General features: G+C 37.6%; 1 protein-coding gene across 3 annotated transcripts in view; it reads right to left on the reverse strand.

The window, feature by feature from the left end:
* Positions 1-224: 224 nt before the first annotated feature.
* Positions 225-18488, reverse strand: part of acot7 (acyl-CoA thioesterase 7) — a 52062-nt gene continuing 33798 nt past the window's right edge. For all 3 annotated transcript variants that reach the window (XM_084918233.1, XM_084918232.1, XM_084918234.1), the window contains 2 exons: positions 15275-15459; positions 225-718 (listed from right to left, as the gene is read on the reverse strand). In XM_084918233.1, coding sequence (XP_084774359.1) covers positions 620-718; positions 15275-15459 — 284 coding nt within the window. In that variant the 3' untranslated portion in view covers positions 225-619. The remainder of the gene's footprint in view (positions 719-15274; positions 15460-18488) is intronic.

An 18488-nucleotide genomic window follows, 5' to 3' on the forward strand; every position in this document is an offset into this window, starting at 1 on the left:
TAGTGTGATAGACGGGCAAAGCAGGGTGAGAGCAGAGAGGAAGTGGGAGGGGGTGATGTGGGAGAGATGCAAGTTGAGTCAAAACCCCCAAGCTCCCCTGATTTCTCTGTGAAAGACACAGTGCTGAAAAGATGGATAGCGTGTGCCCTCTGTGCCAAGGCATGCCCAAGACAATGACATCACCATCATCAAACTAGCAAGGACACAAGGCGAGAGCCCCAGACTAGCACTTGGATCTTTTATTCATTATTACTCACTCGCTTATTCATCAGTTTCCTTGTGCTCAGATTATCACTTTAAACTGACATGATAATTAAGTCTTCAGATCTTCCACAAACAAAATAGTACTCTTCTACACAGAGACAGGAGACAGTGATCGGAAAAAAAAACAGTCTTCATACGTCATTAAAATTCTCTCCAAAATAAATTATGTACTCTTACATACATATACAGTATATGTGGATACTTTGGTGTAGCACAGGGGAAAAAAATCACAGGTTCAGGTTCAAGAGAAAGCAATAATCATAAAGCAGAAAATGTTTACTTTGTTTTCTTCATACTACATATTGTGTGGGGTTATTGTATTGTTGCTGCAGGTGTTAAATTCTGAGTGGCAGCGTCACTGCCCGCGCGTCTTATCTGACAGTCTTTTTTCTTTATTTTGGAGGTAACGTACTTTCCCCTCGTCAAAACGTCTCTGCTCATCCTCGCCTTCAACCTAGAGGAAAAGAAAATAGACAAAAATATTTGTTTCCAGACACATTTATCATCTACACACTGGAATGTTTCCCCTCTAATTATTATATTAACCGTGGGCATGAAGCTCTGATCTAATTGACTTGACAGTGCTGCTGAAATTGCCATTCATCTTCTAGGTGAAATATAGAACAAATGCGTCTGACTCTAGGCTTGTAAGGACCCAGCATGATATACAAAATATATGAAGAAGACTACATAAAAGTGAAGTTGAGTGAAACCACATGTGACATATGCAGGACATTGCCACATATGAAATTTCTGCATTTTAAAGGTGTGTGAATGCATTTATCGCCAGCAACACATTTTATATTAATGCAACACTAATGGCAAGACTGAAGAATGGTGATGAGTCAGCTGATCAGGTTCATGAATCCATTTTCTGGTCATAGTAACAACATCTACTCACAAGGTTAGACACAACCTGATAATTAAGTAAATAAGCAGTAGAAGTACTTAAAAGGGCAATTCCGGTAATGTGTGGTGAGTGTTAGCCTCTCAACTCATGTCATCATCTCATCAAACCTTCTCTTGACCAACCTTGACCGCACATTTCCATGATAGTGTGTTCTATGCACAGTGCCAGTGCAGTATTATTGATGCTGCAGGCATCTGGAAACACTCTATAGATTTACAGCTGTTATGAATCATTTTTACTGTTTAATTCTGTGCAGTTGTTTGTTTTGAAGCTAAATGTGGCTGCTGGTTTATAGGAGTAAGCACTCGATATTCTGTACAGTTTAATTTGACTGTTGGCCAACCTTATGATTTGCAACAATACCACCACCAGTGACCATGTCACACTTTCCTTGAAGGTGCTGACTGATTTCTCCTTTCCTTATCTTCAAAGCGCTGTAACAAAGCAGGGTACGTGAACATGTTTGTATTTCATATATAAAGCGTACTGTTAGAGCTAATGACATGTTCTGATGGAGGCTCTTTGCTGCGTACACACCAGGTGGTTGGCAGATTCAAGAGCACCTGCCACTCACACAAACAGGGTGCAAAACTGACAGATGGCACCTTAAATTTAAGGAGAGAGCAGGGTGGTAACAAACATGACAAAACATAATGCCGAGGACAAGCCCAAGGGGGTCATTACTCAAATGTGACGATAATATTAAAACAGTGGCACTGAGCTACAAACACAACACCAGTGGGAATATCTTATCTGTAGAACAGGTTCAGGAGCATACAGCTGTAATATTGGTGTGTTTGTTGTATGGCAGTTATATAACAGTCAACATACTGCTCAGTCAGTTTTGCTTTTGCCATTCAACTGAAAGTAATGGATAATTCCAGTTCATTGAGTTTGAAAAGAGAGAGAGAGGGGGAAAGAACAAGTTTTTCAGAAAAATAATATAGACACATATAACATACAATATCTGGGCGTCATGTAATATAACCAAGGAACTGACAAGTCATGACCATAAAAATGATTGCTTACGTATCTTACATATTCACATATTTAATGCCTGCTAAAAACCACATACTGTGGTTCTGTACATAATGTAAAATGTAAACGTGATTCTGTTCAGTCAGAATATCTACACAGGTAGGTGAATAGGCTGCCTATTCACCTAAAGTGAAAAAAAAATTAAATACACAAATAAAATGATTTATAATTATATAAGGTATGTGTATTTATATAAGTGATTACTGGTGTGATGAAGTTCTAACTGGATTGAGATGGGTTACAGACTGTGAGTTACAGAATCAGGCAGGGTGGGTCAGATCAACTCTAAACAAGCTTAGCCATTGCTTTACACCCCAAACAGCAACCAAATGCAGTGCACTGTGATTGTAATGACCTCATATATGCATGCATACACTGTTGAACAATGCTGATCCCATTTTTTATTTTTGCATCAAATTTTCCCATGTTTTACAAAGTTCAAGGTCTGTATTTTACTACTAAAAATACTACTATTACTACTACTGTTACTACTGTAGTATGATTATCTTTCTATAATGCAATGACATAATTAGAAGGTTTTGAAATGTTCTAGCAAAACTTTATGTAATCCATTTCTTTATAGTTGAAAAAAGCATGACTTAAGTTGCATTATTAAAAATTTAATTATTAGACATAAGTAAGCACAATTAAAACAAAATTCGAGTTAAGGACCACAAATAAAATAAAATAGTTAAACGCAGCCGTCAGCAGTAAAAAATGAAAATGAAGAACTACCAGAGTAAATAAAATGATTATAAGCAGAACTTATGCACACAACGTTCTGCTCCTTTATTAAAAAAATACATTGCAAAGTTTACTATATTTAAGTGTCTGTACATTAACTAACTGTTAAATGTACAGATGCTCCAGCGGCATCTGTAGCATCTTAACTGGTATCTCTGTGTTGGCAAAAATTTAGCATATTATCTTTTTTTGTATTCTACCATCTCCAAGTCTATCCCAGCCACCATAGGGCGAGGCGCAGGGTAAACCCTGGACAGGTCGTAAATGTGATGCTGGGCTTATTTCTGACGTATCTGTTAAATATCTATTAGCATACTCTATAACCAATGAATTTCATTTCTATTCATTTAATGAAGTATTTGTAAATATGGGCCCCCATATATACAAATAATTTTTTATTTAGTGGTTATTCATTTTCTTCACATAAGACAAATATACTGACATATATTTAATTTTCAAGTCACAGTTACTCAGTTAAATGGTGTTTCCTTCCTCACTGTTATACAGTTTATTATAAAGGTGGTTACAAATGGTTGCCTGTTGCAATGTTGGAAGGCAGACAAATACACAAACATGACCTATAATGTCATAATTCCTTTTGTCCAACTCTGTGGACAATCTATTGCCTAGCCTAACAATTCATTAAGTGCATTAATGAGACAGAGGCATCTTGCTCTATCTAGTTAACACTTTGAGCTGTGCAGGGAGCTGCATTATAGCATTACTGAAATAACCCCCAACAAGGTGATTTAGGATCCTAACACCAATTAGAGGCTTATAAATCATCCTTCTTGAACAGGCTGGAACAATCCAAAGACATTATTGTTTATTTATTTAAGTATGAAAAACTGCAGCCATGATATCAAAGCAAAAGAAAAAATGTTTACATGGTGAGACTGTTTATGATCAGACAGAACCGTAAGGACATCAAATTAATTAAAAAAAATTAATTAATATATTTTATTTAACTTTTTTAAAGAATAAAAATTGTACTAGTAAATAGTAAAAATCACTCTTTTTGAAACCATATCGATGTACGGTTTGAGATGAGTTAACAAACAGCAAAACGAAACTGTATACCTTACTGCTGCTGATGAATCATAGCTGCAGACTGTCTGACAATGACAGCTAAAAATGATTCTGGCAGGAAAAATGTGAGCTTCGCTGTCTGGCTGAAGAAGAGATTTATGTAAGCTTTGACTATTAACATACCAAAGGTTGTTAAAATAAAATAATAATTATTATAAAACATTTTTAACGTGCAATTTTTCCTACACAGCTTGAAATTGATTTGAACTAATTACATGAATATTTTGTTATTGAATAATTGATTTATATTTCCAGACACCAATTTATACATTCAGCTCACCCATCCAGTAAAAACAAATTCCTGATCACTGTTCAAACCTTGTTTTTTTAGCCTTATTACTTAATAGTCAATAATTACAATAATAATATTACTAATAATAATAATATGCACACATGGCCGGTGCACATCCATCTACACACATTACCACAGGTTACGTGTGTCGTGCGTATGTTAACCATTATGTTAATTACATTTGCATAACTCAATGAGGCAATTCATTTTCTTATTAAGGTCCTTGTTGTGTTCTTAAGAAATTTGTCTTCACTACAGAAATAAAGCAGAAATATCCTTGCAAAAACCAGCATGCTTGTTATATTGTATTTAAGGCAAATGCCTATACTCCAGCAGTGTCAAGTGACAATCACTACATGTATTGACATTCGGGTAAACTGAACCATTTCATGTTTAATCAAGGTTATTTATCTTTACAATAAGAATGATAGCTGACCCTAGCTGATTCAGTGTCTACGGACTTACAAGAAGCTTGTTTTTGGTTTTTGGTAAACTAAATGCTAAAAAAAAAAAAAGGTTAACAGGGCTGTCCCTAAATTCCCATCTACAGTGAGTGCAGAATTATTAGGCAAATGAGTATTTTGTCCACATCATCCTCTTCATGCATGTTGTCTTACTCCAAGCTGTATAGGCTCGAAAGCCTACTACCAATTAAGCAATTTAGGTGATGTGCATCTCTGTAATGAGAAGGGGTGTGGTCTAATGACATCAACACCCTATATCAGGTGTGCATAATTATTAGGCAACTTCCTTTCCTTTGGCAAAATGGGTCAAAAGAAGGATTTGACGGGCTCAGAAAAGTCAAAAATAGTGAGATATCTTGCAGAGGGATGCAGCAGTCTCAAAATTGCAAAGCTTCTGAAGCGTGATCATCGAACAATCAAGCGTTTCATTCAAAATAGTCAACAGGGTCGCAAGAAGCGTGTGGAAAAACCAAGGCGCAAAATAACTGCCCATGAACTGAGAAAAGTCAAGCGTGCAGCTGCCAAGATGCCACTTGCCACCAGTTTGGCCATATTTCAGAGCTGCAACATCACTGGAGTGCCCAAAAGCACAAGGTGTGCAATACTCAGAGACATGGCCAAGGTAAGAAAGGCTGAAAGACGACCACCACTGAACAAGACACACAAGCTGAAACGTCAAGACTGGGCCAAGAAATATCTCAAGACTGGTTTTTCTAAGGTTTTATGGACTGATGACATGAGAGTGAGTCTTGATGGGCCAGATGGATGGGCCCGTGGCTGGATTGGTAAAGGGCAGAGAGCTCCAGTCCGACTCAGACGCCAGCAAGGTGGAGGTGGAGTACTGGTTTGGGCTGGTATCATCAAAGATGAGCTTGTGGGGCCTTTTCGGGTTGAGGATGGAGTCAAGCTCAACTCCCAGTCCTACTGCCAGTTTCTGGAAGACACCTTCTTCAAGCAGTGGTACAGGAAGAAGTCTGCATCCTTCAAGAAAAACATGATTTTCATGCAGGACAATGCTCCATCACACGCGTCCAAGTACTCCACAGCGTGGCTGGCAAGAAAGGGTATAAAAGAAGAAAAACTAATGACATGGCCACCTTGTTCACCTGATCTGAACCCCATTGAGAACCTGTGGTCCATCATCAAATGTGAGATTTACAAGGAGGGAAAACAGTACACCTCTCTGAACAGTGTCTGGGAGGCTGTGGTTGCTGCTGCACGCAATGTTGATGGTGAACAGATCAAAACACTGACAGAATCCATGGATGGCAGGCTTTTGAGTGTCCTTGCAAAGAAAGGTGGCTATATTGGTCGCTGATTTGTTTTTGTTTTGTTTTTGAATGTCAGAAATGTATATTTGTGAATGTGGAGATGTTATATTGGTTTCACTGGTAAAAATAAATAATTGAAATGGGTATATATTTGTTTTTTGTTAAGTTGCCTAATAATTATGCACAGTAATAGTCACCTGCACACACAGATATCCCCCTAAAATAGCTAAAACTAAAAACAAACTAAAAACTACTTCCAAAAACATTCAGCTTTGATATTAATGAGTTTTTTGGGTTCATTGAGAACATGGTTGTTGTTCAATAATAAAATTATTCCTCAAAAATACAACTTGCCTAATAATTCTGCACTCCCTGTATTCTGTTCATAAATCAAAGTATTGAACAAACAAAAAATGTGATTGTGACTGTTAAATCATCATTTTGTTCAGCATAACAGTTTGTCCTTGTGTTGGTGCTCACTGAAAACTCATCCAATATTAGTCTTGATCATCAATGACTTAACAGGCTGACATTTCTTGACCCATGCTGTTTATCTGCATATATAGATATGATCAGATGAAACATGATGAAGATGATACTAAGGTTAGGGTAAGATGGAGGCAGATGATCTGATGTTACAAGCCCAGAAGATGAAGAAGAAGAGGAAAAAGAAGAATTACTCTCAAAATCTTCCAGTGAGATAACATCAGAGCCCAGAACTTTGGCTGATTGGGTCAAACAGCCAGGACAGATGTTTCACCTGTTGTTAATTAAATCCACTAGGTGGACAGCTGAATGGAGCATGAAAAACCAATACGGTGTAAATGTGGAACAGGGACAATACATGTAAAGGAGATTTGCTCAGACAATGCCAGCAAAATGCCAGGTGGGTTCTGTTGTGTTGGCGCGAGCTGTTATTAGAGTGGGCAAGGGGCATCAGTGGCACTGGCAAATGTCACTGTGTAAAGGTAGCACAAAGCTGTAAACAGCCAGCACAAGACAAATAATAGCCATCTGGACTAGAATGAGCCTGGATACTAACCTATATATCTGTGTGTGATAGAGGGACCGAGAGGTATGCACAAAGGATGACATTTTAGACAAAGCTGAAAGGTATTTCATTTCTAGTCATAAAATGAATCCTTTTATATCAGCCAGGCTCTTCTGGATGGTGAAAGGAGCTCTTCCAGTGGATCTTTTCATTTAGTCATAAATGCTTTGAGTTTTTTCACTGCAGCTATCTGATAATACAGACATGCCAAGTTCTTATGGGCTTCATCGCAGCTTTAGCAACAGCAATGAAGAGTCTGAAGTATACAGCCTCAGTTGGATCCTATTTTTCAGCAGTTTACTAATGTAAGATAGCTGACAGAAATTATACTGAACTTTCTACTGTAGTATGAAAGATTGATCAGGTAACTTTGAGGGAAAATACAACAAAAAATTAATTTTTTCATATCATTTTTTTCAAATTCACTCTGATGACAATTTTAGATCTGAAAATGATCAGTTGTTGCTTATGTAGCAGTTTAAATACTGCATTACATTTGCATACTTTGCAAAAGGGTTTGTAATTTAATTTAAAGAACAAGTAATTTGCAGTTACAAGAAAATTAGAAGTGACACTGATCTCTATCAAAGATTTTCTGAAAGGAAAATTTAAAAGCACTAAAATACAAGTACTGAATTTTGTTCTTTTTTATTAAGACTCATATCATAAATATGCTAAATTACTCTTTCTAAATATAACAAAATTATACTTTTTCATTATGATTTAGTATCTAATTTTGAATTTGATCTCAAATTAAGGCAACAACATGACAATACAACATCACAGACAAAACTTATTACCCTTTTAATCTTCTTTTGGGTGCTGCTGACAGACAGATGTTTATCGGAAAGTAATAAAAGTTGACTAACTTTAACAAAAAAATATCTAAATCCTGTACTGTCAAAGAGAAAACTGGGTTTCACTGAACTGAAGAGAATTTAGTTCGAGCTGTGAATACACAATATTTAGTGTATGGCGTAGAATGATAACCCCCTGATGTGCACATTTAGCAGTGCCTAACAGATGCAGGCATGATCTGGGCGTTAAGTTTAACGGGTGTACCCGTTAACACGTTTCTGATTGTCTTAAATGGGAGGTATCTAAAAATAAACGAGCATCACTTCATGTGAACTACATGAGGTTGCCATGACGACCAGGCTTGTTTTCGTGTCAAGGGAGGCCAGCTGAGTCTTTGCCAGCGAGGAAGGAGGGAGATGGAATAGAAGGAAGAAGGAAAAATCAGAGGAAAGATGGAGCAAGAAGGCAAGAATAAGAGAGATATAGTGAAACAATACTTAAATCAATAAATGGAGATATGCAATAAAGAAAAACACACATACACAAAGACACAAAGCTTTTCTTTGTTCAGCAGGGATGAATGGACCTATTAATACTGTATTTTTACTAACAATGCATTTTTTGTGCTTGCTGTTTTGATCAAAATCCTGGCCTAGCATGTATATACACTATATTTCAGTAATTCATTTTCAAGATTACTGTTATAGATAGGCAAGGCATTCCCCACTATCCTCTGTGCGCCTGCTGTCCTCATGCCCCACTTCAGCATAACCCACAGTATGCTAACATTAGTGACAGCCCAGCTACACATACACACACTCCCACCGTCCCTAACTCCCTAGTGAGCTGAAACTGAAAAATCTAAAAATAGTGATTGCACTGAGCTCATTGGCAAGAAATCAAGGAAGGGAAAATGGGAGGGAAAGCACCTGCAGTCAAAAATAGCAGAAGTCATGTCGATCAGACTATTTATAGAGCTCAACTGGGGCAAAAGCTGCCATGAAATTATAATAAGTGATGGTTTGAGCTTTCAGTAGTGTTTTCAGTTTAAATTTCAGCAGTACTAAAAAAGGACAAAAAAAGAGACAATTGCATTATAAACATAAAAGAGAAGCAGGGAGAATCACCTTTTTTTCTTGGTTTTTGTTTGTTTGTTTTTTAACAAACGGAGAACGGAGAACAAAAAGAATCAGAGAGACAAAAGAGAGGTGAAATGCAATCTTGTAATAGACACTGCTCAATAAGACTAGGGGAATACCAGATGGTCACAGTATAACATAAAGTCAGTTAAACAAGGGTACTAATTCATAAACCATTGTGAATCAGTTTCACCTGCTTTGGTGCAAATGACAGTGACGACAGGTGCGCTGGAGAGATAAAAACAAGGCTGCATAAGCAGTCCAGCTCATACATGTTAGCACATATATATATACATATATATATATATATATGTATATATATATATATGCTGTCCCAAGAAGATGGAACGTCTTGGTTTGAATGGTCCGCAGTTAACGTCTCATGCTACCAGTGTGCTTTCTACATTTTATGTCCACAGAACAGACGATTTTAAAAGACTCTAGTTGTAGTTCTTTTTTATAGCCTTTACCTACTGAAAAAGATCAACAACTTCAGCAGAGACGGAAAAAAATGACAGAGGTATAGGTTTCCATAAACATGGAAGGTCTCTATGAAAGACAAATAGATTTAGTCAAGGTATTGTTATTATTTAGTTCTGAAAGCGCACACTTGGGTGTCTTTGTCATACATTTTAAAGACTTACAGCAGCCAGTCCATTTTATCAGAGTGCCTTAAAGTAACTCAATTTATGTAACAGTACATGCAGTCTTATTCTACTTGCATGCAGAAAAGTTTACTCATTTGCATCATTCCTGGCAAAATAATACACAGCCAGAATAAGTAAGAGAGAAACAAGTTTGTTTGTTTTATAAGGATTTCCAGTATTCCCTGATGAAAAGGGCTATGGGGTATTAGAAGACTAAAGGTATAAGAGGAAGCAAGTTTAGTATTTGGGGAAATGAAGCTTAATTAAATTTTATGCCAAGCCAAACAAGCTTTTTTTTTTTTTTTTACTTCAGTGAAAAGGTTAAAAACAACAAGCATTGCACTGTTCATGGGTAACAAAATTACCCATCTCTAAAGGTCACATTAAGTTGTGGTCACGTACAGGAGTATTTTTAGCTGATACAGTGACTTTGAGGACTCTTGAAGTAGCAGTCTAAGTAACACCGAGTAATAACACAATCTGTCCCACTGTTGAGCATTGGTAGATAGCTTTTGTTATGTTTAGTCAGAGCCAGGGTGGCTGCTTCAAGGTTTCCACTCTTTGTGCCAAACTAACTGCTAACTGTCAGACACGTTTTGTGTAATCACACTTTCATGCTAGCTCAGAAGAAAAGGTTTTAATTCTCTGGAGGATCTTTAACACAGAGACAGTAAATACCACGGCTTACTATTTCTGGGAAATAGCTGATGATACTATTTTGCAAAGTACCATGCAAAAGTCTTGAGCCAGTCCTTGTTTCTTTATGCTTTGCTAGGTAAACCTGGCAATAGGTGCAACGATTTACTGAAACAGGCAAATGTACATGTACATAAGGCAAAAATAGAGTTTGTACAATTCTAACAGGCTTGAAAGTCATTGTTTGGTACGACACCTATATTTCTACACAGCCTGAACACAAGAGTTCTTTCAATTTTTTAAACTAGTCTACAGAAATAGTTCTCTAGTCTTCTCGAAGGACATTCTTATTTGGATGTTGTATGTGTTGTAGTCACTGATTATAGTATCTCCTCCAAAGACACTGATGACGACTGGACCCAAAAATTTCAGATTTATATTTTTCACTCAATAAGAACTGTTGCCACTAGGGATGGGTACCGGTATCCGGTGCCATGATGGCACCGGTTCTGACATAAACGGTAGTAACCAGACCGAAAAGCAGCGCACATTTCGGTGCTTTATTTCGGTGCTTTTTTTTCCTGAGCTGTGATACACTTTAGATTCTAGCCAATCATTTTACGTTTCCGAGGATAGTAGGCGGGTCCAGGTACGTACGTTCTTTTAGAGCAGAGCTACAGATTAAAATGCCCAAGGCGAAGCGGTCAAAAGTCTGGCTGTATTTCACAGCAAAATATGCAAACTCAGCAGCCTGCAACAAGTGCTTTAAGGTGATACTGTGCAAAGGAGGTAATACCTCAAATCCGATGAAACACCTGGCGACGCATAGCGTTTTTTTAAAAGCCGAGAAATGCACCGTATTTGATAGCTTGCTGCGAGACCTCACACCGAGCGCATCTACTGCGGGTGTGGTGCCAGTTATCGGACCCGGAGTTAGCAACATCCCCCAAAAACCCGAAGAATAGAGTCCTGGCCCCTAGCCCTGCCAGTGTAGCAGAAATGATGAGGATGATGATGGCAGCAGCAGCTGTTCTTCTCTGCGTGAGTAGCTTAATGTTGTTCGTGTGTAATTTACGTTGAGTAGGCTAACCACGTTATTACATTAATGCATGTAAGGTGAACTAGCAAACACCGTCGTAGCTACATGCGGCTGTCTTCTTGTTTAATGGCAGATACTCCCTTCACCCTGGCCAAAAAGGCTAAAATGACCAAAGAAAAAGTGGAAAACAGTTAAACATGAGAGGTTTTTGGACAAAGTTTGTGTTTTTTCCATTGATTAAGCACTGCTTCCAGCCAAGAGTGATACCATATATGCCCCATAGCTGCAGAAAAGGCTAACATTGTTATCTTTTTACAAAAAAACAGCTGAACATGAGAGGTTTTTGGACCAATTTTGTGTTCTTCATTCTTTAAGCACCGGTTCGAGCACCGTTTAAGCACCGGCACCGTTTCAAAAGTACCGGTTTGGCACCGGTATCGGATAAAACCTAAACGATACCCATCCCTAGTTGCCACTGATTTTCAGTTCTGTTCTTTTAATTTTGCATACAGCCTTTTCTCCCTGTTTTTCTTCCTTAACAGGGGCTTCTTGACAGCCACCCTTTCACTGAGACCATTTTTGATGAGGCTTCACTGAACATTAGACAGAGGCATCTTGCTCCTCTCCTATTTCCTTTGTTTTCCACTTTTGCAGTTTCCCCAGATTTTTTAAGGACACACAGCACACTAATGCTAATAATATTTGGGGAATTAGCATGTTAGTGCCAAAATACTATTTTATCCCTCTCAAATGGTACAGGTCCCAAAGCTTTTGCAGTTCATCAACCCGACCATGTTCAAAAAGTGAACTTTTTTTTTTTTTTGCCTTTGCCATCCGAAGGTCATGACAGTGTGACCTGACAGAAAATGACAAAGAATCAAGATTTTTGCACAGATTTGACCTTTTAATGGCATGTGGTCCTAAGCTTGGTCAGCTGTTTCAGTTTTCAATAAATTGCATGCTCGAAAAAATGTTTTGTCTCACTCCCATTTCTTCTTAATGCATGTTCAAGGTCTACTTGGAACCTTGTTAAGATCCAACCATGCAAAATATGATTTTTTGCCATTTTTCAAGTGGTCTTAAACTTTTGATTGGGACTGTATAATCGTTAGTATTTTAGAGATACTGATTCAACAAAAGAACTGGAAACAAATGATATGTTTTTGTGCCTAAAGATATCATTTAAAATAAAATATTTGCTATTTAGTTTGGTGTGTGTAGACAAAATGCTTTATTATGTCGATTATGACTGATTCACAGGTCAGTATTAAATTACCAAAAAAAAATTAATTCCTCTAAAAACGGTCGGCCTACGTTTATTACTCAACACTATTTTAAAAATTACAAGTCTGGCTCTTTGGAAGCAGAATATAAAGAAATGAGGGGGGAATCAAGACTTTTGCACAAGACCTTTTATGTGGCCAAAATGTAAGGATGTGGAGGCCAAATACACAAAAACATTTCGCTTCCACATCCTTCCATTTTGATTTGTTCTGCTCACAATCATCTGACTTACGATGCTTTTTTTGCTTTTTGATCTGTTTATTGTCTTTCCAACTCCCACGGTCCCATCTCTCCTGTTAGGGAAAATTTGGGTGTTAATTGGACTGACGTGTTGAACCTTATTTCCTGCACATGACGTTTCTCGTGTACACACCAAAGACCAACAATTATGAAAAGGTTTACTGCCATCAGTAGAGTCAGAGTCAATCTCATCTCATGCTTATGCCCCCAGTAAATAGTCATAAAGCCAGAAATAGCACCGATCGAGCCTTGTCCTCCTCATATAAATAAACATGCACGCATTTGTGCTCAATGATCTGTTCCATGCATGTGCACATTCACAGGCAATGCTCATTCTAACACATGCAGACCTGCACACAAAGGACTCGTGTTTGTGTACATGCACTTTCTTCATAACTCATTCACACACACGTTTCTCTTTTGCCCTGCCCTTGTTTATTTGACAAGCTACATCAGATCCCTGGCAGCCTAGGCTCCATTTAGATTTCCATTTATAGTGTTGAGGATGAATTATTAAAATCACCAGGAGATTATTTTAGCCTCTCTTTTGATAAAATTGAGGTCTGAATAGAAACTACAATGAGTCTAATAACTGCTACAATTCCCTCCTATTAAAACAAAAGCAATGAGCAGCTTACGTGAGGCAGAAAACCAGGTAATGAATGCATGGAGGGAGAGGCAGACAATGGGCAAACCAAATGCAGGTTTTGTGAAATGGAAATCAGGGGACTGACAGACACTTTTGAAAAGGCCAACCAAAGGCGACATGCATTTGATGAACACTTCTATCTGCAGGGGCATCATCAGAGAAGTCTTGAATAAATGTGCTGTGGTTTATAAAGGCTAACACTGCACCTTCAACTGTGACCTGATGGTCAAATGAGTCACTGCTGCACTTGTGGCATGACAACATACCTATAACAATCCTTTTTCACGCTTCACTCTCAACCACAGCAGCTTTCTTCCTGCAAATTTCTTATTACACGCTCATGGTACTTGAAACATGGAAGGACATAGTGTCATGCACTACTGTCATGCAGGGGGGAGTTAAAATGCATTTTTGTAGAATACATGTGTTATTTTCAAAAATCAAAGATTTATTATTTCTATTTGTACTTATTATCATACTATTTGTTTTCTTCTTTGTTCTTCTGTTGCTAGTATTATTGCCTTTGTCTTTTTTTCAGTATTCTACAAATACTTCTAGTTTAATTATAAGTTCTGGTGTAAACTCTATGAAATTTGTACAAGTGTGCACTTGAGGGAATAATGACCCTAACCCAAATTTGAAACTGCCCACCCATCTCATGTCATTGTTGCAAAGCTACCAAATCAAGAAAATGGAGTGCAGTACATCATTAATAACAACAACAACAACAACTCAAACAAAACATTAAGTAGAATTTGAATTGCTCAGTTACAAAATATGGAGTGAAAATCTTAATCATGGCACTTAAAAATAATGTGAACCTTAACACAAACTGCATTGCTTTGTTTAGAATATGGTTTTAAAAGCTCCTCGCTTGTGTAAAATTGCAAAAAGATAGCTTCTCATTAATATTAATGACTTAAACAGATGGCGCATGAGCTCGGTGTTTGCATAAAAACAAGGTTTGGATCGTTATGTGTTGGAGAGCCTGAACAAACAGCAGGCATCTCTCTCCTGTCTGCAGGTAAGCATGCAGTCTTTGCTTGCTGGCAGTAAGTGCTGAGTCAGGCATACTCATCCCAGAGATACTCATCTCGGAGATCTTGTGGGAATAATATCATTCAGCCCTGCTCACTGCTGAAGGATAATACCCAAACACTACGAGGATTTGAATGCTTTCTAAAGAGTCTGACATGTTGAATTCCTAAACAATGGGCAGTATCTTTGAGCTTTCCAAAAACCATGTCTGTGAAGACAGTCTTTAATATATAATCTTAAAAGTATTAGTATACTTTTTCATATTTGTCATTTTTTTCGGCTATCTGGAAAATTTTACAGTGGTTTTGGATCAAAGATCAGTCTGACCCAACTCAACATTTTCTATATATGAAGGCTCCATTGATTCAGTCTTGTAATGGCCCTTTCACATGTCACGATAAAGAAAAATTACTAATGGAAATGTTATCAGCAGTTAGAAGAGACCGAGCTAAAAATAACTAGCCTTTAAAAGATGATATTGCAGCAAAAAGGCAATAAAATCCATGCCTTGATTATTTTCCATTACAATACTGTAAAAAAACAGACTTGACTGTCAGTGTTTGTGAATGTAATTACTCTGTACTAAGGGATATGAATATAAAATAATGTATAACATCACAAATTATGTATCAAGGTTTTAAAAGACAGGCAGACTTTAGAAGGAGATTGGACGATACCAACCTTAAGGGCAGGGACAGGCAGGGGCTTATTGTCCTTGTCCAGGGAGATGAAGGTGAAGAAAGCTGAGACAGCACGATATTTCCCCTTCTCTGCCTCCACCATTGAGGACGCGTCTACCAACACCTCAATCTCCATTGATTTGTTACTGACAAATGTGAGTCGTCCCGTCACCGTCACCACACACCCTTGGGAAGAAGAGGAAAAGGATATTGAGCACTCTGATTTTCAGTGTTTTAAAGTAAAACCTAAATATGTTGCCATTTAGAGACATTTTCATTTTTTGATATTTACCATAACATTTTCTACTATTTCTCAGACATAGCAGTTATTTTAAGGCTTCACTTAGTCTTATAAAGGTGAAAAAAAGAAGTTGCACAAGGCATCAGGTTTTCACAAAAACACAGCATTCCAACCGCTACATCAAAATACTGAATAATGTAAGTAAACTCATACTAAATAGCTTTAATTACACTGAATATGATCTATATAATAAACCAGCAGAGGAAGATTTCAGCTCTGGTCTTGCAGTCTCTATCACATTGTTGCATCATGGACTTTTCGAGACAGGCCGGCGACCTCTGGCTAAAAGCTCACGCTGAAGTAATATTGAAGCTGCACTTTCTCAGATATCTAATCAACCAACTGTCTTTCACTCAAAAATGTGCTCTCTCCTGCTTTTGTCACTGCAGCGAGGTGGGAAAAAAAGTCATCAAATAATATTACAGATCATTGTTGATGTATTTCATTATTCTCTTTGATGTGCCTGTACTGTAATATTACTGCAGTTGCCATAGAGACAAGGAAAGAAGGTGTTACTCCTGCAGTCAGGAACAGATCGCAAGTATATGAGTGAGATCTTATAAAATAGTCAAAGTCCGAAATAATAAATGATGCACATAAAAAAAGGGGGGGAAAGGCTTTTATCAGTGTATGAGCTGCAAAGCACTCTGACACGATGACAACAATACAAGAATTCTACCAGAATTAGACTTGACAGTTGTTCAGTTACAGATCTCGTATTCATGCAGGATACTCTGCAAAATTCATGGGTATGAGTTCGGTTTTCTTGACAAGTAAGCCTCTGTTGTCAAAAGATATGCTTATAGAGTCAATAATTAGGCTTTTTGCAGTAAACCCAGGTTTGTTACCCTAACCCATCCATCCATCCACCCTCTTATCCAATTCAGGATCACAGGGGCCTGGAGCATATCCCAGCTGTGACAGGTTGAGAGGCCATGTACACCCTAGATAGGCTGTCAGGCTATCACTTGGCTGACACCAAGAGACAGACAAGCATTCACGCTCACATTCGAACCTAGGGCCAATTTAGAATAGCTAGTTACCCTAACATGAATGTCTTTGAAGTGTGAGAGGAAGCCCAGAGCGTGTGGAAAGAAAACACACACAGGAACAACGAGACTACATTTATAAAGCAGTTTTTAAGGCTTTAACAAACAAACTTTTTGTGTTTGTTTTGATTATGGTTTTCTGTGATGCAGCCTAGAACTGAAGTACTGAGGGTAAAAAGAAAAAAAATGGAGACGGCAAAGAAATGCAAAACTGCACACAGGTTCAGCGTAGGCACACATGAGAAAATAACACAGTCAAAGTTTATGACATGCAAAAAATGTCCAAAATCTTAAATTACAAACAACAAGAATTCTAATGATATACGGAGCTTAACAAATTGATTATCACCACCAAATACAAGGTTTAAGCCACAGCTGCCTTAAATTAACAGTATTATTAATTACCAAAATCACTTTTAAGTTTCTGTAATGTTTAATCCAACAATATGCACAAGGTCTTTAATCAAGTTGAGAAAATTCAACTTTGTAGATTTTTATATATGTTAAGATGACTATTACGCTATCATTATCACACATTCAGTAACCTTGGATGCTGAGATATTTAGGAAATGGCAACAAGGTGATCATGAAAATCCATATGGGTAAAGAACTTTAAACAGATAATAACGTGCTGTAACTGCGGTGAGGTCTTTTCAGCATACCTGACAACCGAGACCACAAATTTAAACCATTTCATTTCTCTCTTGTCGACTGACCTTTAGAGGCTTTTTTTAATGCTCCCATGTGTCAAGTCTCATTTAGATAAACTATCTCTTACTAAGATTTATTAGGCTCAGTGAAACAACCTCTGCTCAGTGACATTACACAAAAATGAGGCTTGATGATGGGTGATTTTGAAGACCTTCAGATTAATGCAGAATGTAGCTCTTGACTTGTGCAGCATTGGAGGTCAGCCAACCAAAACAACTGACAGAGTCCCATGTCTGAAGAGCTGATAAAGCTAATCTGCTTTGATGAAGGTACCCAGTCCATGTGCAGGCTCAGTGCTGTGTGCATGTAATGTAATACCACGCAACAACAGATTTGTTATTTTAGCGGATGAAGATGGATGGATGGATGGAGTCTAGGCTTTTCTATTAGTCTTTTCACTGACTAACAAATAGCACTGAAGACAAAAACACATTTGAGTGTCTTTCCACAGGTCTTTTTTTTTTCTTTAGCTAAACAGTACATGGAAATGTCGGGGTTTTAACAAATAATGCTTTCAATGAAATGAAATGTACACTTAATAAACAAGAACAACATTGTGACCACTCACGATGACACACTGGTCCTTTTATTTTTTCTTCTGTATCACATTTTCACTCTCACCATCAGCGCTCCAGTCCCTGTCTCTGAAATGTCCTTTCATCCAACCTTTTGAAGTTTCATGCCTTTCTTCTCATTATTTGTATCTCTGGTTGTTTTGCTATAATGGATCACAGAAAAGACCCCTGCCTGAACCCTCCTATGGTACATTATTGACTAGTATATTATCACCAGTGCATCCTCATCAGTGCCTCAATATTTGAATTATTAAGTCTGCTTTTTTTTTTTTCTATAATTCTGGTGTTCTTTGTGTCTTCTGTCTTCTTTTGAAGGTGGACCTCTGAGGCAGTTCAAATCAGTTCTTATCTATGGTGCTTAAAGTGAAAAGTCCACCGTCCTCTCGGGTATCACAACTAGGTAAATTTTTGTAATTTTTCTACTGTATTACCACAATTAAAATTAAGCTATCCAGATGTCTGGCACTTAGTGACCAGGACCTTAACAAGACATTTGTTTGTTCCTTTATATATTTATGTGGCAAAGGTTGAAATGCTAGCACCAAACAGTTGGGAGCAATTCAACTGGCAAAAGAAACA

This window comes from Perissodus microlepis, chromosome 20, assembly GCF_051167445.1.
Source record: "Perissodus microlepis isolate ML-2025 ecotype Zambia chromosome 20, ASM5116744v1, whole genome shotgun sequence".
NCBI lineage: Eukaryota > Metazoa > Chordata > Actinopteri > Cichliformes > Cichlidae > Perissodus > Perissodus microlepis.